Below are 23804 nucleotides of genomic sequence, written 5' to 3'. Positions count from 1 at the left end.
AAACCCCCAAAAATCTTTTCCGTCGGTGCACTGTCGATGCGGTGCGTGTGTACACAACGTGCACGCCGGACTGCACTGCTGAACGCGCCGCTAAAAGCTGTAATTACGGCAGACTTGAATGGCAGTAATTGTACCATCGCATTACCGAGAAGGAAAGAGTGACATTTGAAGAAAATGATGTGTAATTGCCCAAACGTCGTCATCAGCGTGTGGCGTCTCACATGAGAGGATGAGGCGGACGAGTACGCTGTAGTCACGTGTACGGGTTGCCAAATGTGCCAAAGATAACATACAGAAGCGTCTTACATGAGAGGAGGATGATGATGACAATGATGATGCTCGGCGTGTGTACGATAGGCCGAAAATAAATGTAGCTCCTTTTGGCTGAAGTTGGCACAATATCAGTTCCTTTTGCTCACTTCTTTTGGCCACAAAGAACATGGCAACCTCTCCAAATGTACTCCAATGAAGGAACAATTATGATGGCAATCGCAATATCGATGAGGGAAAAGTGAATGAGTAAATGGTTCCGAACGCTGCTTGACAACAATTCCATTGTATTTAACATTTGAATGCTACATTTTGTATAGCGGACTATAGCGTTGACTAAAAATCCCGACATAGTGATTTGGGACTGGGGAATGTGTGAACGATTCCCAACGCATCATCGGCTCACACGCGACTCCCTAATCACTACAACGGCACTTTCAGTAGACCTTTTAGGAAGCGGGCCATTAAAAATCGAAAATATCGATATATGGATCCGCGAATGATTGTGAGCACAGCTCGTGAATTGCAGCGGAGCACGGTTAGCAACACAAACTCGTCTTCAGTCACGTGACCCGGTGCTCTGTCGGCTGACTGAATTGTCGATTTCCAGGCAACGCAGGCAGCACGGCGACATAAACATCCCCCACGCCGCATGGAAAATCCCCCGAAAGCCTCACGGGTCGGTTCCCCTCGCTTTATTTGTCTTTCGACTCGGAGTTTGTGATGCTGCGTAAAGTGGGAGCTTATCACCTCGTTACTGCGGCTACACAGCAATCCTCTCGAGCTCTCTAAAACGAAGAAAATTGCATGTTGTGTATTTAAAACAAGCCGTTCAAGTCCATTTAGCATTTGCCATGCTAACAAACAATGTATAACAATAGAATGGCTCACGCAAAGCATTCATGTGGCGGTGTCATCATTTTTTAAGCAATGGAGATTTGGACTCAAACAGTGCTGCAACACATGTAGACAGACAATATAACAATAGTCACGGGCATATATTCTTTATCGTCTGCGAAAAACAACATTACTCCAGCTTTGAGTTACTCACAGTAGTTGTGAAACTCTTCTTTGTTTGGGTCTGCGTGACGGTTTTATATTGCCCCCCGGTGGCCGACTACGTACACACCGCAAGGAGCCGCGATGAATTCTTGACGCTCAATTGAAATATCTGTTATGTGTAGTCGTGTATTAGCGTGACATTGGAAAACACGTCACAAACATTTTGTTGTTTTGTTGCGGGGGACGCTGGAACAGATTAAAGACATTTCCATTCATCTCAATGATGAAAGATGACTTGAGATACAAGTGTTTTGAGTATTTGGAGTTTTGAATGAGAACGTGTGCGGCGGCATTTTGACTGGTCGTGTACGTTGATGCCACAAGTTCGGCACCTTTGGGCAGTTTGGCCCAATTCTTCATTATTGCCAGGATCATTTGGATTTATTCCGTTTTATAATCAAGCTGTATGAGGTGTTGCAGCATTGTTTGGCGGTGTATGCCGAGGACACCAGCGGGGGGCGAGCTTGTCCTCTCGTTCAAGCGCGCTCACATTTTGATTTTCCTGAGTTGGAGCTTTTTAAATGTAGACTGGAAAGTGAAACAAGTTCATCAGTGTGACTGTGAGCCGGCAGCTGTTGTTGTCCCCCCCCCCCCCCCCCCCCCACTTTGTTTTTCCATTGTGAGAAAAGCACCACCAGACGCTGTTGAAAATGAACCTGCCGCTTGTCTCACGTGCTGCGAAGCACAGCATTGAGCCTCGCGGGAGGGAGGTCTCCTGTGGCCCCCGAGGTTTCACTCGGCACAAACGCCACACATTCAAAAGTAATGAGATGACGAATACGTGACTTAATGTGCTAATAGAGCAGGAACATTTCACTTGGCAAGATTTCTTGAAACAAATACACATTATTATTATTAGGATTTTTATGATTATCATTATTACCTGACCAGCAGGCCAGGCCCCGCCTTTTAAAGCCATACACACTCAAAGTCGCAGATACTGCAGTAGAATGTGAGTAACCCCATGTGGACAAACGGAATACCTGCACCTCACGTGCTAGCGTGTTTCATACTCAGCTCAAATTTGTTTCGAGAGCACTTCAACAACAACCGAAGCTGCGACAAAGTGCTGTACGCAAAACATTTCTATCCGACTGCGCAAAAGGACACAATAGTCTATTGGAAAAACATTTGATAGCTGCCCAAAAATGAATTTATTCTTGTGATGTTATGCCTTTTCATCTGGAAGCCATGCCTTTATTCTAAAAATAAAAAAAGAAAGAAAAAAAAAACTTTTCAGAAAAAAATCTATGCCTTTTGTGCTAAAAAAAACCCAACAAAAACAAAGAAACAAAACAACTTTTTTTTTTTTTTTTTAGCTTTGAATTGGCCCAAGCTATAATATAATGGGAGGAGAAATTGTTTTCTTATATTTGCTTTATTGGTGCTGGTCCTCGTATATAGTTACGCTATAAAACAAAATCACACTTTGTTGCAAATTATTTAGCGGGCCCGAGCTTGAGAACCGACGGCGTACGTAGCCTCCGGCACAGGAGGGATTTGTGTACACATTTTTCTCACTCGCCGTCTTGTACGCAAACAACGGCGCCGTATTAAGCTCCCGCGGGGCTAATCATATCAAGGCGCAAGTCAAGCTAGTCTTTGTGCGCATCCATGAAGCCGCAGCACCGCTTCCAAATCCTCCGCGCGTCCGCCCCGCCGTGGAATATTAGCTCCAAAATTGGGCCTGCCGTCTTATTAGGCTTAATCCCTTCCAAAACAGGACACGTTTTGCGGCGTCCTCTTCCCCTCAGGAGAGCGGCGTGGCGTCCGCGCCGTTCGAGAGCGCCGCATCGACTGATGCGAAGGGCGGCGGTCGCACGGCGGAAAAGAAAGAAATCCTCTGCAGTGCAGCACACTAGCTGCCGCACGTGTCCAGACAGAATCGCTTTCAATTTCCCTTTACGAGCACCTGAAATATTTCATGGCCTCGAAATGTCCTTTCGCTGAGGGATTCTCAACCACAGATCATCAGAAATGATCCAATTTGACTGAACAAATGTGGGTTTGTTCATCCGTCTATGCCGGCCACGTTGAGTGACGGGTAAAACAATTCAACGCTCAATTTCTCCACCTGTTGCCCGTCAAAAGCGAATAATAGCTTTGTGTTCAACGCAGCAGGCCCACATGACACAGCGAGGAAGTACATTTGGGAGTCAATTGAGACGAGCGCACCATCGCTTGATTCTATTTCAGCCAAGGGGCCCAGTTTAGATGATTCGGGATTTCAGAGACAAACATTTGAAAAGGCACTCGGAGTTTCATTCAAATGTCCGCTGTGGATACAGAACAACCGTGAGGATAGTGAAGCTATTTTATTTATTTAGACACTACAAAATGCAATTGATTTGCCGACCAGCAAAATAAAGGGATCATTTTTTTTCTTTATGCCAAGCTCTGAAGCCAGTTTCCGTATCAAATCAAAATTTCCCAAAGAAATGAATTGAAGCGCTATTAATATGTTCACCCCAAGAAAAGTCATGAAAGAGAATGTAAATAAATTAATTGAGTTCTTTAAGTGTAAATAGTGTAGTATTGTCCAACATTTCAAGGTTACAAACTGCCCCAAGAACTAGTTTGCGCAGCGGCACGAGACGGCACGCGCGGTTGCAGCCGTGTTTTATACCCGTAGCCTGTAAGTACCGCATTGTACGATGCACGCCATCGGGTCTCGGTCGCCGCCGCCCCCAAACCGCGCCACCCTCCCCCTTGGGCAGCCCGCCTCGCCGGGCCGTGAATGCCGGCATTGCTGCGCTAATTCACTCGGGAGGCAAATTAGCCTGGGGCAAATATCAGAATAAAGCCTTGTTGAAATTAGCAAAGTCATGTGAAAAGCTCCAGGTGGCGGTGGTAGGATGGGGGGTGAGGTGGGGGGGATGTTGGGGGCGAGGTCTTGGTGTTCAAATAAAAAGGTTTCCTCCGTCCTTGTTGTCTTTGGGCGCACAAATCTTTAGCCATTGACTCTCGTTAAAAGTTGAATCTGCGCGGCGGCGCCTCCCGAAGGCCAAAGACGGGACCGAGACGGGCCAAGCCCCCCGAGCCGGCCGACGTCACATCCGACCGTCGCGGCTCGCTTTCTCTTCACGTTCCGTGTTGCCGTGCCAACCTCCGTTCGAGTCCAGTTCGTCAATTCGCTCGCTGTCTGCCGGAATTGCGATTTCTGTATCTATTTCCGGTTTTACGTTTTATTGTACCTCTTCAGTTTTGAATGTAGCTTTGCTAACATTGCTTGCTAGCTTGCTGTCATGCTGACTCGGTGCGTTTGTGCGATGAAGCGCGATCGTTTCGCGGTTCGCTACAAACAATCGTTTTGGCACCATTTTGGTCAAATGAGATCATTTCCCGCGGCACACCTGACAATTTCACGCGGCTCGGTCACGCCCGCCACCACGCAGGACAGCGACTCGGGAACATGCTGCCGACGAGCGCTTTGCGGCGCGTGTCTGTGTGCGCGAGCGCTCATTGGCGCCGCGGCTCGAGCGATAATCTCATCTGGATGCCGGCGGGCGGTCGCGTCCGTGACATCCCGCCGGGGCGCTCGTCGCCGTTGCCAAATTGACCCGAGTCAAGTGAGCAGAAGCGAGGAGGCGGAACAGTCATTTTTTTTTTTTTATGCCAGAGAGCAGGAACCTGCTAGAAGACACGTTCTAGAACGGAGAGTTCTTTATCCACGATTGCTTAAATCATTGTGAATAAGTCGCTCATCTTCTCGGAAACGCTCGGCCTGAACTCGAGCGCTTTGTGCGACTTGATAGGAAGTTTCGGAAACTCCCAAAATGGAGATTTTATTTGAGCGTGCCAAAGCAACCTTTTGCGTCTTGCCACTTTTGCCAAACAAGAACCAAAACAGCTTTTTTTGTGAATGTCGACTCAATAGCGATGTAATGTTCATGTGTAAATATGTCATTTTCATAAATGCTTGTAATTTGGTTTGACTCATCAAAACGTTATTCCAGGCAGAGGAAATAATCATTCCTACTGCCTCCCTGACTGATCTACTTTAAATATTATATAGAAAACATGTTACAGTATACAACATATTATGTTCTTGACGCCGATTATTATTGTCCTGATAATTCTGCACATGTTGTCGGCGAGTGACCCAATGGAGACACTTCCTGTTCCGTCCTTTGCACTTTGTGTCCTCCTACGTCGCCGTGGTAACGGTGTATGTTCGTATGACTTTGCCATCCGCGCACTCCATGCGCACCACCGCCTCCCCGGACCCTCACAGCCATCACGATGTCGTCCGTTTTTTTAGAGATCAACACGACGCAATTTCTCTTTATCGACCGACTGGTGAATAAACACGTGGGCGTCCTTGATGCCTTTCTGTACGCTCGCACCAACGACGGGGGGGTCGTCTTACTTTTCCAGAAGAAGAAAACAAAACAGTTGGCACCTCTGGAATGTTTTAGTAACTTGAAGGAAATCCCTGAAATTTAATGTGAGCCGAAGCCGCTCTCGGGCGCGGGCGGGCAACCCTTCTGACCCTCTTTCTCCGTTCCGTCTCCTCCGCAGAGTCTGGGAAGTCCGAGTAGATACGACTCCAGAAAGAAGTAAGTCCTACCCCGTAGCGTGGCACCTTCCGCTTGGGAACACGTCAGGTGCGGCCGTCCCGCTTGCCCGAATCGAGCTCGCTTCGGGGCCAGCCGCCACCTGCCCCGGCTGACCTTGGGCGAGAGGCGGGGCACACCCGGGACACGTCGCCAGTCAGCGTCGGGGAACGGACGCGCAATTTAGCGTCTTCGTTCAAGCCAACATGCGTTCTTTGGCAGATGGGCCGGGTCGTTCATGAATGAGGTTAAAGAAAAAAAAAAACAAGAAAGTAGTGTGCAAATGTGTGTGGTTTATTTCAATATATCAATGAATTGTTATTGTTTATCCAGTAATAGTGAATTAGCCAATTATTTAACAATCGATTAGGGCTGGCTATTTTTAAGGACCTGGCGATCTGATTCGGATTCGATTCTGAAGGCTGTGATTCAGTTCGACTTTGATTCTTTGTGTTATGATTCAATATTGCTTTAAAAGCTTCAATGTCGTTTTCAGTAGGAAGTAAAAATACACAAATAATGAGAGTACCTATTACCAAGTTATTAAGATTTATTTATGTGAATCACACGCGAAGCGCCCCCCGCTGGCGAGGCGATGAGTCGATTCAGAGGATTTGCTGACGTTGATATTGAAATGGGCACGGGAATGGGCATCGATTCATCGATATTTTTACCCACCCCTACAATAAATGCAAAATGGTTCAATATAGGGCTGTCTAACCATTATTTTAATCATTGTTTGATCTGTCGATTATTCTTTTCGATTGATCAACGAATCGAAAAATCTAACCAAATCTTTTATTTTTTTTAATTTCCATCCCTTTATTCAAAAACAGGAAAATATTTCAAATTCAAATGTAAATTGATTACGATCCAGTTCCAAAAGTTTTAAGTCGCACAAGGTATTTGAATGATTAAAATAGATTCATTTCATAATCAGTTAGTTGTCGATTAATTGATTCATTGTTGCACCTCTATTTAAATGTATTTTAAATATCTAATTATTCAATGTGCAAAAGGAAAAATACATGTAGAATATAAGCAATTTAGTTTAACAATAAAAGAATGCATTTTGCTGTAATATTTATAGTTTTAAATTTTCTTTTATTATTAACAATAAATCAATTAACCAACGATTTAATGAGATCAATGAATAAAAATGTTTGATGAGCTGAAATAAAAATCGCATTTTGGCCGCCGTGCCTAATGAAGTGTCCCCTGAGTGTCAAATGAAAGCCCGGCGGCGCAAGGAGTCGATTTGTCGACTGGTGTTGTTTTGTTTTGTAACCGCCGCTTGACAATTGCGCTCATGCGCAGCCCCGCTCCGCGATCTCCACAACAAACGCAGGGGGCCCAAGGTAGCCATTAAGTTCAATATCGCCTCTGGCTACTTGTTGCCATGGCGATGGCAAGCAAGGTACAGTAGCGGAGCGCCGCGTTTCTTTTTAGTCAACGCGGCAAACTGCGGCTGTGTGGCTCTGTCGTGTAAATTGCGGCTTTGTGCTTTTTTTTTTTTTTTTTTTTTTTTTAAATGTTCAAGCTGAGCAGCAGCCACGACTTCGGCAACTAATAAATTCACTTCCGTTCAAAACAAAATGGGAAAATATGACGCTCCAAACATGACTAACATGACCCTTTCTGCTACGACTACGACCACCGCTACCGACTGCCCGATTACAGGTTATGACGAGTGTGTCGTTTTTTTTCGACGAGTACCGCCGCTAGCACTATAACAGCAACTAGTACTAACTTCCACTGTTACTAGTAGCGCATCACCGCTGTCACTACTCCCAGCACTACGAACTACCAGCACTTTTGAGTTTGAACGAAAGCTGCAAATCTGCCTCCGATTTGGGCCGATTACCGCTGCGCTACTCGTGTGTCATTTTAGATAAAGGGAAGCGTCGGTCGTCATCCTTTTTCGCCGTTTGACAGTGTGAGGTTTTGGGGGGGGGGGCGGGGGGGTCATTAGCGGTCGTTATCGGAACAAGCCGACCGACTCGACTTGTGCGGCTGGCCCGGCGTGGTGACATTCGGTCGGTGTCGGAGCCGCGCGACACCCGGGGAGGCGCTAATGCCGCGTTCTTTGATTGATGCGAGTCATTTCCTCGCTGTTTGTTGCACGCTCCCCCAAAAAGTGCTGCTTCAAAAACCTCCCGCCCACTCACTCACTCACACGCACGCGCGGGCACACGCACACACGCACGCTGGGCTGTCTAACGTTAAAGTTATGTCTTCATGTGCTTCACTGCAGAATGGTGACTTGTTGGCTACATGACATGTTGTCGGTAACGAGCATCAAGATGCTCAACAACTCGAGCGTGCGTGTTTGTGCGTGCTATGTCGCGGTTAGCATCGTTAGCACGCCAGCTCAGTATGGACTAAAGGTTCTCTCCCGACGCAGCGGAACATCGGTTTTCATGATGAATCCGTTCCAGAAAGTTTGACCACAACCCCATCGGAGGAAAACCAAAGTCGCGTTTCCCATAGGAAATAACGTCAGTTCGTCTGTTCCCGACAAGCTTCGATTTGGACCAAACATCGATATGATAGAGAATAACTATTCATAATTGACATAGATTATGAAACAAATAGATCGGACGAATGAAGCGGCTAAATCAACATTTTCCATCACTTTGATCTTTCTGGAAAATTCTCGACCCTTGACCAAAAGAATCAAAGATTCACAATCACAATACACAGCAGAAATATTTAACCAGTAACATTGATTTATTATCTTAATAATTAATACTTGATACTTAATCATACGTAACAATACTTAATATGAACGACTTTTTTAAATAAATCTAATAAGTAGTTAATTGGTTTATTGTCAATAATCAAATATATTAAATAAACAATTATGTACATATACATTTAATTAATTTAAATAAAGGTTGATTATCATCAAATGAGTTATAAATAATAATTAGAAGGACTAATTATTTGATCATTAAAACTTTCTCATATTGTACAGTTTTTTTTTACTCTCATTTACACCTTTTTAATAGATTTTTTAAATTGTCTTAATTTGATTAAACAATAGGTTGATTCATCATCATTCATTTCAATATAAATACCGCAATTTTAAAATGAAAATGAATCATTAGTCAAACAAACTCTTTGACATATGTTACGCAGACTTTACGTTCATATACGTTTAACTTTTTGGTGAGCTACTGTTCTTTTTTATGATTCTTAATTTTGGGGATTTTATAATTCGAAGAGCTGTGCAAGAAATTGCTCTTTGTGAGGCCAAATTAGGTTGTTAACGTATTAGAAACAGCGCTTCGTCGTAATGCAAATTTTTATTGAATACCTGTGCATTATTATTATTATTATTATAAAAGGTATTTTTGGGGCTTTATTTTTATTTCCAACCCTTTTTTTTTTTTGGCTCCAGTGTTTCCAAAAGCACTTAAAGGACGTGACTCACGAAGCCTCGGACAGGCTGTGTTCACTTTGAGGTGACAAAGCTCGTATTGTTTGCGGGGAACAGCCCGTTCTCGGTCACCTCGCTCGTCACGTGAGCGGCGGGCAGGTGGAGGGGATGTGTTGCCGGGCAGATTGGAAGTAAAACAATACAAAATAAATAACAGGGAGGGCCACGGTCGCCGTTTATTGAAGCGCAAAAAACAGTCGAACGCACAAATACAAAATGAGAACACTCATAAGGAGACTGACCGGCTCCGGCAGATGTCGCTCATTAGGCCACACCCCTTAAAGGCATGGACACAACACGTTTGTACAGTCATTGCACTTTATAAAAACATTTTCTTTACATTCGCTTGAATCATGTTTTCTGATCTATCTATATAGGATCTATTTTGAGCTACTTTTATGCTAACATATAATGGCAAACTCCATTGACGTGCTAATGGTTAGCATTGATAGTGGATACATGAGCCCAAATGGTGCACCGTCACATGGAGACAGACAATGACAATACTCACAGGGATATATTCTTTATCCTCTGCGAGGAACAACTAATATTAGTGCTGTCATGAGGAGCCATCTCCACGTATGGTATACTGGTCCATCGATCTTATACTGCCCCCAAGTGGTCAAGGCGCACGCACCAGAAGCAGCAGCACAGTGTCCGGTTTTAATTGTGTTGTTACTCTATGCTTTTATCGTAGAGTGCTATTGTTTTACATAGGATGATGTAGCATGCGTTTGATATATTTTTTGTAAATATTCACTTTGAAAATGCTTAAAACACACTTCCCATCCCCCCATCCTGTTCACCTGTTGCTCTCAATGGGAGTCATGGCAACAGCGTAGCCAATCGGCCGGCGCCGCCGCTCGCGCCTCGAGTCCTCAGCGGAGGAGGCGGGAAGCCGCCGTCTTCATTGTTCTTCCGGGAGTTCGGAGAGGCCTCGTCCGAGCGACAGGCGCTCGCTCGCTCGCTTGCGCGCCGTCCGACGCGCCAGACGCGTTGGCCTCGGCGTCACGCGCGGCCGTCACGCGCGGCCGTCGTGCGCGCCGATTAGCGTTCCCTCGGTCACGCTGCAACGTGACACATCCGTAAACTCCTTTCTAAGTCGAAGGAAAGAGAGAAAGAAAGGAAAATGTTGTCATTGTCAGCAGCCGCGTTGCGCGCGTGGGAATGCAGCGAAGCCGCAGGCCTTCGGGCTCGTCGAGCGCTTTTCATTACGGGAGATGAATAAATAAGAGGATTAACGAGCGTTGGCCCCCACTTGAATGAATCCGTTGATCACACTTGGCAGGCAAACAAAATGTTTATTGCCAATAAAGCAGGGAGGGAAGTGTGCTGCACTTTTGCTTTTGAAACAAGATGGTGGGCAAAGGAGCTTCGGAGTGAGACCTCTTACCTCTGGTCTCATGCAGAGTGCGCGTGTGCGTTCGCCCGTGTTTGTGCTTGTTTGTGTGTAAATGGATTTTGACTTCTCCCTCGTTTTCATCGCGCCGGAGACGTTCGAGAAATCCCCCGCAATAGATGAAATCGGTGAAGCGGATGTGAGCGACGTGAGCGTCGTCAGGCCACGAGATTTCCCACTTTAAGCATTGGCGCTGCGCCTCACTGGCGGTCTTGGCGGTGTCGTCGGCGCAAAGCATGATGGGAAGGAGGGCTGCTTCCCGAGCTAAACGTCGCTCTCGCCGCCCGTATTGTCGGGAGTTGGCGCGTTAGCTATTCGTCGGGCTCCGGTCGGCATTTGCCAACGTATTCCCTGAAACTGCGACGGTGGCTTTCCGGTCATGTTCTTCTTCGTGCCCTCGAGCAATTTGGTGAGCCACCAAACGTCCCAGTTGAGATTTGTCGCGAGCCCATTTGACCTCACGTGAGCCATCGCTGCCGCGTTCATCGCGAATGGCCGAGAACGCTAACTGGAACGCAGATGAACAATTACACGACACAAACCCAATGAAGACAAATCGGGAAGGATTACTGGGAACGTTCCACGAGGTGTCCCTAATTTTCTGTCCCCAGGCTGATTTTCTTTCCTGTCAGATGTTTTCTATTTTCCGGCCCTCCGGTGTGCCTCTTCGTCGTCTTCATCATCAGAAGATGGATTTCCTCGTCATCCTCACTGTTTATTTATTTATTTTTTTTCCTTCAACTCGGCTGCCTGTGCTCCTCCTCCACGCAGGTTCACGCACGCACGCACGCACACCCAGCCAGCCAGCGCTTATGTGCGCGTGATATGAAAGGCTGTCATCGAGCCCGGCTTCTTCTCTTCACGCTTCTTCTCCGCTTCGGTCGCTTGCTGCCGTCCTCTCTCTCTTCGGACGCGGCGGCGCCATGCGCAGGCGTCGGGCGGCGAGCGTGACATCTCCTCCGCTGCGGCGGCGGCGGCGGCGTGCCGAGTTGCTCCACGCGCTGCCTTAGATCGTCTTCCTATCGTGAGTATCCGCGCTGATATTTTGGAGCCGTTGAAGGACAGTTGACAAAAACAAAACAACTCGTTGGGAATTTCTGACTTTGTTGAGCCAAGAATGGAACGACTTCTTTTTGGAACAATTAAACACAGACTGTATGTAGACTTCAAAAAACTACTAACATCTTAACCCTGGATTATTTATATTACCTGCAACTATAGAATTCTAGTATTTTTATGAGTATAAAATAAGAAATCAAATCACAAAAACAAGTTGTAAAACCTTATTAAGATTTCGAAGGGGAAAAAAATGCTCGAAGCAAATGAAGCGCTCGAGCACAAAAACTGCCGGCTGAGAAGAAATCTCGGCGGGCAAACGACAAGATTCGAATGGTCGCCTCGTGCCCTGAGATTGACTGGCGACCGGTCCGGGGCACAGTCCGCCTCTCGCCCCAAAGTCGTCTGCCACCGGTTGGTCCCGAGCGCGATGAAGAGCCAATGTGGGGATGTGCTAACGACAGCGTTTTGTTTTTGTGTCGGTGGCCGCGCGTTTGTCGCCAGGTCGGACGGCAAGCTCGCCCGATTGGCGCAGAGGTGGAACGGGCGCACGGCGGCCGGCGACGCCCTGATCCGGGACCCGCGGCCCCTGTTTTGCACGGGAATCCCCCGCTCCTCACGAAGCCTGGACAGGTGAGCACCGCGCGTGCTTTTCTTCTCTCGCCGTGCTTGCGCGCGAATGTTCGCTTTTGATTGGGTTAGCGAAGCCCAATTCACCCAGCGTTGGATTGTTGGCCCGCTAATGGAGAACGTGAGCTCAGATTGTACATCGGCGACAATGAATGCAACCTTTGCTATTTTGACAACTTCATTGGTACATATAAATCCTTGGGGGGGGGGGGGGGGCAAGTAACCTGCTAGGGCGGCACTGGCCCCCCATGCCCCACCCCCCGACAGAACCTGAAATGGCTTTGCAGCAGCTGAGACCCGCTCACGTAAACCCGTGTCGCCGTTCGTCCGAGTTGAGTGGGCGGCTATAATATATAAATATTATTCCAAAAACTATCTCACACTGTCAGCGATTTCAAATCGTGCCCTTTGCAAGCGGTTTTGGTGTGCAGATGTTTTTGCGTTCAAACGACAAACCGCACAGACCTGGAAAAACTGGCTTCTGCTGGAAGGGGACCAATTGCAAACATCCGCTTTTATCTTGAAAACAAACTTGCGGCCCAAACCAGTAACCCAACCGAATCGATGTTTGTTTACGCGGTCTCTGAACTGTCAATTTGAAATAATGTCGTGATTGAATTTAAAAAAAAAATGTTTTAACCGAATCTCGGATGAATCAGAAAAATGTATTCTTAAAATAATCTGTACTTTCAAACATAGTTCTTCGCCATCATCGTCATTTTTTTCCAACTATTCTCTTCAAACGTGTGTGTAATGTATTTAGAAACAAAAGTCCGAATTGACTTTTCAGGGTCTTTTAAGGACCTCGAAGAAAAGGAAAAGACGACCAGGAACGATTCTGAGACGTCACCGAGGTTTCCGGCCCGACCGCCGATTGCGAAATCATGGCTCCTTTCGTCCGCGTCGCGGCGAACGTCCTCCGCGAAGCCGACGCGGCGGCCGTCTGAGGAGAGCCGCCGGCTGCGGCGTGTGAATGTCAGCGTTTAGCGCATTAGTCGCTCGTTAAACACGCGCTTAGTGTTCCCGGCCCGGCCGCCGGCTTCGCCGCTGTTGCCACGGTTACCAGCAGCGGCGCTTCACCCGGACGTGGGAAACCGACATCCGGGATTTACTCCAGACTTTGGCGCATAAGTGAGGTGTCCGACCTCGGCGGCTCGCCCTGAAGCCGTGCGCCTACGTGTTGTTGTTGTTTTTTTGTTTTTTTTTATCGGAACAACATGAAAATCTCATTCGAACATGTTGAAGAATGTCAAACAACGAACAATCATCAAAGATCCTTTTGAATTGCACTGAATTCAATTGTTCTTTTTGGGAGCCATCGGCATACCTGGAAAATCGAACTCATCGTATTTTTGAGAAGCACTTCCCAGTAATTCGATTCCCTAAGAATGTTTTGTTTTGTTTTGTTATTTGCTTGCCTGACGATTCCACTTATCGATTCCTCTTCGTGTCCAAGAAGATAACACAACAACAACAGTTGCCCCCCAAGAAATGCCCTCTAATGTTGGGCACAGCATGGCATCGAAGTTGGATAATCATTCCAAGGATACACCCTCTGACGCCCGTTTCACCGATCAACACGAAATTGGACGGGCATCATAACAGGACGCACGAAAAAGTCTCAAAGCCCTTGCGCGCAATTGAACAGGCAGTCAGCCATTTTGGATTGAAGCCAGCATTTTGGGCCAATTCCTTTGAAGAACTCCGACTTAGCCAAGATGTTTCGTCCAAGCCCGTCGTCTCACGTCGGCGTCAAAGTTGGCCGATCGTTTCGAAGCGTCTCCGAGGCGCCACGTCTTTCATATCGGGACGCACGGAAAAGCTTCCGAGGATTTATGCCCGAAATTGAACAGGAAGTCGGCCGTTCGGTTTGGAGCCAAAACCGCACAGATGAGAGCCAATCAGAAGCGGGTGTCCTAAACTGAAGGGTGATGCGAAATCGCCGAGATCGTTTTGTCCGCGCCGTCCAATGCTGCGATATTCCCGTTCACAGCTGCTCGCCGCTTTAATTTGCCGTTCTTATTGAGTTGTAAAACAATTGCAATCAGTCGGCCGCTGTGCAGAACAATGATTGATCGTCATTTTGCCAATTCAAACGCGGGCTCGCCGTTCAATGAAGAGACTTTGAAGCGTTGACGCTAACGTTGACGATTTTCATTTGTCGCCCGCGAACGACGAGACCCCGCGGGTGTGTTGTCCTGCCGAGCGCTCGTCGAGAGCATTTCAACTTGAAGCCGTCGGCCTTCCACGCCGAAGCTGCGGCGAACTCAAATCGAAAGCCATGCGACAGCGCCATCTACTGGCGTCTGTCGGTCATTACAGTTGCGTCGAAGCTTGAATTTCACTGACAAGCGGGGCGAGACTCTATTCCACCTCTACGCGTATATATTTTGTCATCATTTTCATTAGGTTTATTGTAAATATTCCATGATTCACTTCATCCGCCTTACCTTCCTCCCGTCAGACGCCTCCCGGCTGTGATGACCCAGCAGATGCAGAACTTGCAGTTGTCTCAAGCCAAGAAGGTCCCGGGAGGGCCGGCCTCCCCCAACGCCGCCAAGCGCCTTTATCGCAACCTGTCGGAGAAGCTGCGAGGAAGCACGTCGTCCTTCGAAGACGCCTACTTCTTCGGGAAGACCGATCGCCTTCGCAAGGCCTCGGTGAGCAATAACAAGAATGAGGCAGCTTTATTGTCAATTCTTCTACTTGACATGCAAGGAATCGAAATGACGTGCGCACTAGATGAGACATTTACTGAAATCAGAAAAGAAGAGTTCACAGTGTGAATGTCAAAAGTTTTTTAGTCGCACACGACGGTCAGTATTAGTTTGCAATTGCATAGTAGTGAAAGCAAAGTCAAATTAAATGGCCGCCAAAAAAACAACAACAACGTTTTTTTTATAAGAAAATCGCAATTTACAATATTTCACTTTTTAAAAACAGAATGATATAAAATGGAAAGAATGCATCGGTTTGCCCGTCATGAGTTAATGCCGCAATTCAATGAATCGTGCCGCTCCTGCGTGCGTGGCGACCTCGGCCACCGGGGGGCAGCATAATGCAGTCGTACGGACGTCAGTGCGAAAATAAATAAATCGGCCGAGCGAATGTGATCGGGCGTGCTTGATTACAAAAAATGTCAACATCTTCAAAATTGTCAACCAAATGAGTAGCAGAAAATAAAATCCGTCAATGTTTCAAGGAGCGACTTCCAACTCTTCAGATGAGAATGATGTTTATGGTGTCAGAGCTTTTGGAAATGAAACACAGCTGGTCGCCTCCAAATTTTCTCTGCAGAAAAACCATTTGTGTAAGTTTGTAACTCGGCGGGATCAATAAAGATCTGCTTTGGGCTTCGCCAATTCGACGTCTCCTCTGCCTGAACTCTGTGTTCCCCCATTGGTCGCATCCTTGATTCAATCTCCAATCAGCCGCCTCCAGCTGTTTTTCATCGGCAGAATTATTTCTTCATTCAAAGAAAACATTTTGCACATTCGTAGTAAAATCGTTTATTTGATGAGGATTTGGTGCAATAAATCAATTCAGAATGTATTTCATGAATTAAAAGAAATTATTATATTTTAAATAACCGTTTTTTGGGGGGGAAATCAATACAACAAATATTAGGATTCTTGCTCATGTCAATCAGGGGTCAAGTTCACATTTGATTGATCAAATGGACAGAAATGCCAACTCATTCATTTGAAAACAGATTTCAAAAGAAAAAGGTTAAAAGGTCAAATGTGTCAAATACTTCATTTAAAAAAAAACATTGTTTTATGTATGAAAACGTTTATATCAAGACATTTGATATGATTTGATTGAGTTATTCAATGAGATAAATGTGTAACAATTTAAAATAGTAATGCAAAATAATAATTCACTCATTTTTTGTATTTATAATTCATTTAATTCTAATGGGTTAGCCGAGTATTTAACAATTTATAAATCATGTAAAATTGTTTATTTTACTGTTATATAATTTGCAATAAATCAATTCTAAAAATAAATTGTAATATTTAAGTCATCCTTTTATTTTTAACTTGTAATAAATTTTAATGAATGATCCAGTTGTAGAATAAATGAAACCCAAGTTTATTTTACTATTCTTTTTTTTCTTTTTTCTGTTTTTTTCAACTATTCAGTTATTCAAAATGAATTTACAAAAAAAAGATAGCAAATGAATAAATAGTGACCAAGCAATTTGAACAGAAACAGCAAATATTGCAGGACTCTTAATCATTTCAATGAATTTGGTCCAGAAGCTTCTTTTCTGTGTGCGCATGTTGTTGATGGTGTTGAGGCACCGGCGAGCATTTGGTCACCGCAGCAAGTGTCGACCTTCATCCCCTTCCTGCTCATCGTCTTCATCTTCCCTCTGTCTGCCGCCGTCATCGTCACGTCTGCTGTGGCCTCGTGAAACATTTGGTCAGCCTCTCGGACATCTTCTGCGCCAGCTTGATGACACGTCTGCACACCAGCGGGGGGGCAAGGAGGGGGGCGAGGGGGACGGGGGGTGGCGTGTCGCATGCATTTCCATGTTAGAATTACAATTGGGATTTAAACGGTCCTCTTCTCGACATCGTGAGATCAAGACCACACCTAACGTGATCGACAGTCCCACAGTTAGGATTCCTCTAGATGGCGCCATTGCATCGCTTTGGATTTGAGTTCAGCACAGCTTTTGAGTCGAAGGTAAAGATTCGGCGGTGACTCTCGGCTCGTCACGTCGATTATGAGGGAGAGAAAAGTCGCACATGTTGAGGCATCTCGCACTCGAACGCACTATGTCGATGCATGCGATCGACAGAGTAGAGTGTGTGTCGCGGCAGGAAGTAGAAAGTGCGTGTCGCAGCTCACGGAGCGAATGGCCAACGTCGTGTAAAAAAAGCCGCCGCTGTTGAACCGTGTGGGGAGTTTTAGTCACACGCTGTGACGACGTACTCCGCGTGCCCCTCGATTCCGCATAGCACCTACGCCGCCGCCTTCTCGATCGATTTTGCAGGATCACGAAACGTATCGTCTGGCCATCTCGGTCCATTCTTTTCCGCCGTGGTCGCCATTGTTGTCGCTTTGTTCCTTGTTACTGAAAGGAAAGTAAAAACGGCGACCGGAAATGGCCCAGAAGATGCAGAGGGAAACTCCACCCTGCGGCGTGCTAGCCAATAGCAGCCGGAGCGACACCCCCGAGATTGGAGGAGGACTGCAGTACATACATGCGGGTCTTGAAAGCGCGGTCGAAACGATTTCAAACGACAATGGCTGGCAGTCAAGGGGTTGACAGCGGAAAAAAAGAAAAGCGGCGGCGGCGGTCACCAACTCAGCGCCGGTAAGTGACAGTGGTTGTTCCCGCAGAGCAGAGAGGATGTCGTGCGCCGCCACATCTGTAACATCGCGGCCAATTTCTGTTAGCCCATCCATGGTATTTGGCTTTCTATGTTAGCATTCAACTAGTGGAACTTGATTTGATGAAAGAGTTTGGAATTCGGAGACCTCTTCTTCCTCTTCTTCTTCTTCTTCTTCTTCTTCTATTTCCCCAAAGTAATGTCACATGCTAGACTCCCATTTTCTTCAAATGTTTTGGGTCAGCACGTCGCTTGTTTTCAAAGTGTGAAACGACTGAGAGTCACAGTTTGTCGCAAATCAAGCGTCAAATATCAACTTTCAAATTCCGTGTGCGGTCCAGACGATGCAGGGCAGCGAGTGCCTGCTGGAGGCGGTGGAGCAGCAGGACGCGGACGCGGTGCGGATCCTGCTGGGCCGCTTTTCGGCCGAGGAGCTGGACCTGAACGCGCCCGACGGCCGGGGCCTGACGCCGCTCGACGTCGCCGTCATGACCGACGACGCGCCCATCGCCGAGATGCTGCTCAAGGCTGGCGCGAGGGAGGGGCCGCACTGTGAGTACGCGCGGGCGGGGCGGGGGGCTTTCGTGCTCCTTTTTGAAAATGAACAAAAAACTGCGTCTTATCAAATTTTAAGCATTTGAAATCAATAATATATGAAAATCACAATGGGTTTATTCATTTAATTTAGTTGAGTTCATGTTTGACAACATTCAAACATGTCTAATAGTTTTATTTCAATAATGAATTCAGTTAGTTGTCATTTATTAGTATTATTTTAAAAACATGGTTGTATTTAATTGTTTTCTTTTAAAAGTAAAGTCATCGTCGTTTGTGGAGAATCGAGAATCATCTTTATTTGCCAAGTATGTGCAAAAGTTTGTCATTTGGAGTGTTCAAAATAAAAGAACAGTTGAATGCATAAAACCAAAAACATGCCAAATGTGTTTGTAAAATGGTTTATTTTGACCATTAAAAAAAATAATCGTTCTCATTTTTAAAATGGTATGCACCAATGATTGAATAAATGTGATCTTCTGTGATGTCAACGCATGTAGTGCTTTGCCGCCTTTTCGCTGCATCTTTGTGCCAAGGAACTATGTTGAAGTGAGTTGAGGAGCTTCATGTAAGCAATTAATTGCAGATTTCCGCTAGACTCAACGGGGTTGGGCATTTCGATTCATTTGATGGGGAAAATCGATTTGACGTACAAGCGAATCTCGTTCCGAGCTTGTCGCTAACTCGTTCGTTGTCCGTGTGTCTGTCCGTCGGCGTGCAGTCGCGAGCGGCGAGAGTCGCGAGGCCCACCTGGCGGCGTTGGTGGCCGAAGCGGAGCGTCGCGCCGCCGAGCTGGCGGCGCGGGCGCAGCGGGACGGCCTGTCGCTGGAGGCGTGCCACAAGGACAAGCAGCTGAGGGCCTGGGAGTGGAGGTGCACGCTCTACAAGCGCATGGAGAGCGCATTCCAGCACGCACGTGAGACGACCGCGCTCTTTGGACACTTTATTCGCAAAGCCGGCACATCCTGCAGCGCCGCACGCACGTCACGCGGAATGCCACAATGCAGATAGAAACATGCGCGCAAAATGCTCCATTGTGACCACAAAATTCAGAGGCCACTTGAACTTTCTTGCCATTTGGACCCACTTTTCATTTTCTGCACATCCATAAGGGCAATATTTGTATTTCGAATTTGGAGGTTATGTTGCAGTCGTTATTTTGTCATCAAATGACACAAAATCTTTCTTTTTACTCACACATAGAAATAGCAATTGAAAATGTTTGTAGTTGTGACGTGCACGCAAAATGCAAATTTTAGCCTACCCCAGCTATCTTCGGGCGGGAGGCGGGGCACACCCTCAACTGGTTGCCAGCCAATCGCAGGGCACATACAAACAAACAACCATCCGCGCTCACGTTCTTCAATTCTTCGATCAACCTCGCACGCATGATTTTGGGAAGTGGGAGAAAAGCCACGCAGGGGAGAACATGCAAACTCCACACCGGCGGGGCCGGGGATCGAACCCCGGTCCTCCGAACTGCGAGGCGGACGCTCTAACCGGTCGGCCGCCGTGCCGCTCTTTTACTACTATAAATAATCAAATTGAAGAAATTGAGCGATAGCGATAATTCCGCAGTTGACTGTTCATTTATTCCAGCGCTATAATAAGAAACGTGTGCCCGTGGCCACAAAATACGACGTTATGACCACAGTATGGCTATAACATAATATAAATATAAGGCGCACACAAAATGCTGCTTTGCGTGCCTTTTTTCCCCGCCGTGCGGGGGGATGCCCCCCATTTTAGCTGTAAAAAAGAAAGAAACGTGTACATGTGTCGTGCTTTGGTGGAAGGCCGACTGTTAAGGCGTCGGCGTCGGCGTTGTCCAGGTTCGCCGGAGGCCCCCGCGCGGGTCCGTCTGAGCGTCAGCAGCAGCTCCTCGCTGAGCGTCGCCTTTCAGGAACCGCGAGGCCTCAACTCCACCGTGGTCACCAAGTACAGAGGTACGCGGGCGCGAGCGCTGGCGCGCGTCACACCACTCGCCATCAACACCACAGTGAGTCAGTGCGTGTGCGCGTGTGTGTGTGTGTGCGTGCGTGCGTGTTGAAAGAGAAACGGAAATGGACAGTTAGCGGCATTTAATGATCCAGTTTGGCCGGAGGAGCGGGAGGCCGAGGTGAACGACGTCCTCATCGAACTATTGATTTGCGATCAAAGGATGAATGAACCGTTTGCTTCTGTGTGCAGTGGAGTGGAGCTGCTTGAAGGATTTCTCACTGCTGGCCGGAGAGACGCTGCACGAGAACCCGCACAGCCTCAAATGCACCATCGGCAGCCTCAGCACGGTACGAACGTCCTCGCGCTCCTCGCCCGCCGAAGCCGCCTCGCGCTTCGCGATCCAAATCATCTTTATTGTTCAAATCACGGAATGGAATTCGTCTCGGGTTCTTCTCGACTTCCTAAACGCGCTCGCCGTCCTCGCCGTGCTGGCGACCTCCCCGCGTTGCCTTCTTCGCTCGGAGGTTGCGGGACTGGAGTCACGTGACTCGACTGGAGTCGCACTTCGGTCGCCGGTTATAGGACTCGGAACCTTCTGGACTCGAATGTATGAAACGTACCCGTAGGCTTGGACGACACGTCTTTGCCCGCGCTGTGCTTTGTTGTGTAATATTTTGGGATGTAATGCACCCGCGCCAGGCAAGTGTCACGTTATCATATCGGGTCCGCACTGAAGCTGTGGCGTTCCCGCTGCAGGGTCGTCTGTACTACGTGCGAGTGTCGGCCTGCAACGTGAGGGGCTGGGGTCCGCCCGCCTGCGCCTCGCCGCCGGCTGCTGCTCCTTCCAGTACGTTCTTCCCGCCTCCGGCGTCCCCCGAAAGACCCGACACACTTTTCCGTGCATACGTTTGTGTGTGTCAGCATAATGTGTTTCTGCATTGTGTGTGTGTTCGTGTCTCCACGTTGTCTGTGTGTTCATGCATATTGTTTACACACACACACACACACACACACACATATATATATATATTTATATATATATGTATTTGTGTGTTTGTGCTTCTGCAGATTGTTTGTGCGTATATATTTGTGTGTTAACATACACAGCGAGTGTGTGTGTGTGTGTGTGTGTGTGTTTTTGCACGGGTGTGTGCGAGAGGGACCTAGCGTGTGGGCGTATGTTTTTTTGCACTCCACTGATGTCCAAGTGGAACAGACGCAAAGGCAAAGAGCGCCGTGAGCCGCAGCGCCAGCGCACCCACCTCAGGGATATTCAGAAAACACGCACACGCACACACACGCACACTCGACTGAAGTGAATTAGCGAATTATTCTCTTCATCAAGCCGTGCATGTTTTCCACTCGAAATACAATAAACTACGCATACCCAGTGCACTGAAGAATACAATGAACATGACAAAATATAGCTTATTCCATCATACTTTTCCCGGTTTGATATACTTAAGAAAAATAGTATTTTGGTTGCTATCAAGAAAACTATGGAAAATGGCAAGTTCTTAAATGAAACGCTTATGAGTTATTTTGTGGGTTATTATATTTGCCCTGACAAATGAATTCAAATCTGTACTCAGAATTAAGGCTACGTCCATTTCTCCTGTTGAACATGAACATTCCTTCAGTTTATTATTGTTTTTGTGTTGTTTTTTTGCATTTAGTCTATAGCCTATCTGTGTTGATTTGTTTTTTTCAATATCTTCAGTAAAGAAAAAAAGGGGCAAATGGCCAGAGAGAGCCAATGGCAAGTTATCAGCTTTATAAGGAGGAGCTGATAGGAAAAACTCATCGGAGCGTTTGTAACTAAAATTGTAATCAACTGTAATTCCATGACACATTTTCTCCCAGTAATGTAATGGATTACAGTTACATATATTTTGTAATTCAATGACGTAATCTCGTTACATGCCATTAGCCAACAGTGTAGGTAAGGTAGTGTGGTAGGTCAAAAGGTCGGCATCGATGTGGTATTGGCGCACCTCCGTCTTGCGCAATTGTCACTGATCAGGATTTGTCAAAACCGCAAGTAATTGCTGTGTTTTTGCGTGTTTGGATTTACTGATTGGCTCGTGTGAGCGTGTGTGTGCCACCCATCCACCTTGCCGCCACGTGTGCAGTCGGCAAACAAATTTGTCTTTTTTGGGTTGTTTGACACCAGACTGGCGAGAGAGCGACGGGCGGAAGCCCAGGAGGCACAGCCACATCGAGGTTATGGAGCGCCTGCTGCAGCAAGTCCGAGCCACGCACTCGCTCTACTGCTGCGGAGGTGAGCGCCGCCGACACCTTTGTTCTTCAGACGGTGCTGCCTTACGCCCAGTTACGAGCTGTGGCAATGAAGAGACTGTGCTGCCCGAGCATGTGCGAATAATTGACACCCATTATAATTGCATTGAAAAAAAAAAACCCCAAATAAATTAGTTTTTTTTTGTTTTTTTTTTTTTTAAACCTCCAAATTCTTGATTAAGCAGGGATAAGATAAACCACCTATAAGCATTTTTGGGATTGATGTACTGTATGTATACGTATACATAGTGAGTGGGTCAATCGCGTGAACCATTTTGAGCAGGCAGCCTGGAGCAACGCCCGAGGCGCCGGCAGCTTTTCCGACAGGTCCTTAAACAACCTCCGCGCGCAAACGCATGCTGGCATAGGCCGCTACGTGAGCCAGAAATGGAGCCTGAAAAAGCTCTCTTATGAGTCGTCACCGGCGGAGACTAACTGGCTTTGACAAGTGGATAATATGACAAGAGTGCACGGGGGCCTACTGTGCAGTCACTCTGAATAAAGAAAGAAAAGGAGTTTGCGTTGGAGTGAGACGCAAAAGAACACCATTGCGCTTGATTAATGAGACCGAGGCGCGAAGCCGTTTCTTTCATTGACGACTGCTGCATTTTGTTCTTTCTGGTGGCATTTGGCGGGCCTCAGATTGGGCGGTTGGCTCGCAAGCGGGTTCCGTCCCTCGCTCAAAAGCGGCCGGCGGTGGGGAAATTTTGGCCAGCGACACAAAGCAAAAAATGCACACGATGACTCGGAAGTAAAAAAAAAAATATATATATTATATTTGATGCACTCGTAAATCAAAAGGTACCACTGTGTCGATGTTGAAAGATGAGCGACAAGTCAACCGGAAGATGAAAAGCTGCAATTTCACGCCACTTTCACAGACACCGCTGTGAGGGGAATAGACAAAGCACTCTCAATTATTTGTATTTTGCTGCGATTTCGCAGACAAATGTGCATGTGAATGCTGAGAGATGTTGTTTCCATATGAAGAATAGAATAGAAATATGTGATTGTCATTTTATGGTGCAGGTACAACTAAGTTTTGTGTTTGCAAAATTCACGAGACAAGAGTAAACACTATAAGAACGTTAAACCTCTTTTTTTAAGGGAAGACGAAAGTATGCATTAAATAAATAACAGTGATAAGACAGTGGGGGGGGGGGGGGAATCAGGATTTTTGCAGTGGTGAGCATTCAGGTGACATCAAATGTAAAGCTTTAAACTGTTTTTTCCCCGTGTATTTGTTATCC

The 23804-nt window shown here is 46.8% G+C and overlaps 1 protein-coding gene across 11 annotated transcripts in view; it reads left to right on the top strand.

Moving 5' to 3' along the window:
• ankfn1 (ankyrin repeat and fibronectin type III domain containing 1) overlaps positions 1–23804 on the top strand; it is a 46773-nt gene that overhangs the window by 11246 nt on the left and 11723 nt on the right. For 4 of the 11 annotated variants that reach the window (XM_061756502.1, XM_061756497.1, XM_061756493.1 and 1 more), the window contains 8 exons: positions 12290–12418; positions 14880–15075; positions 18102–18312; positions 19037–19231; positions 20112–20314; positions 20506–20603; positions 21013–21103; positions 22430–22537. In XM_061756502.1, coding sequence (XP_061612486.1) covers positions 12290–12418; positions 14880–15075; positions 18102–18312; positions 19037–19231; positions 20112–20314; positions 20506–20603; positions 21013–21103; positions 22430–22537 — 1231 coding nt within the window. Of the gene's footprint in view, positions 1–5853; positions 5892–12289; positions 12419–14879; positions 15076–18101; positions 18313–19036; positions 19232–20111; positions 20315–20505; positions 20604–21012; positions 21104–22429; positions 22538–23804 lie in introns of all 11 variants that reach the window. The other 7 variants (XM_061756494.1, XM_061756496.1, XM_061756495.1 and 4 more) reach the window with 7 other exon arrangements.

Source organism: Phyllopteryx taeniolatus, chromosome 19 (genome assembly GCF_024500385.1).
Source record: "Phyllopteryx taeniolatus isolate TA_2022b chromosome 19, UOR_Ptae_1.2, whole genome shotgun sequence".
Lineage (NCBI taxonomy): Eukaryota > Metazoa > Chordata > Actinopteri > Syngnathiformes > Syngnathidae > Phyllopteryx > Phyllopteryx taeniolatus.
Note: the sequence above shows the minus strand (reverse complement) of the source record. Positions and strands in the feature narration are given on the sequence as shown.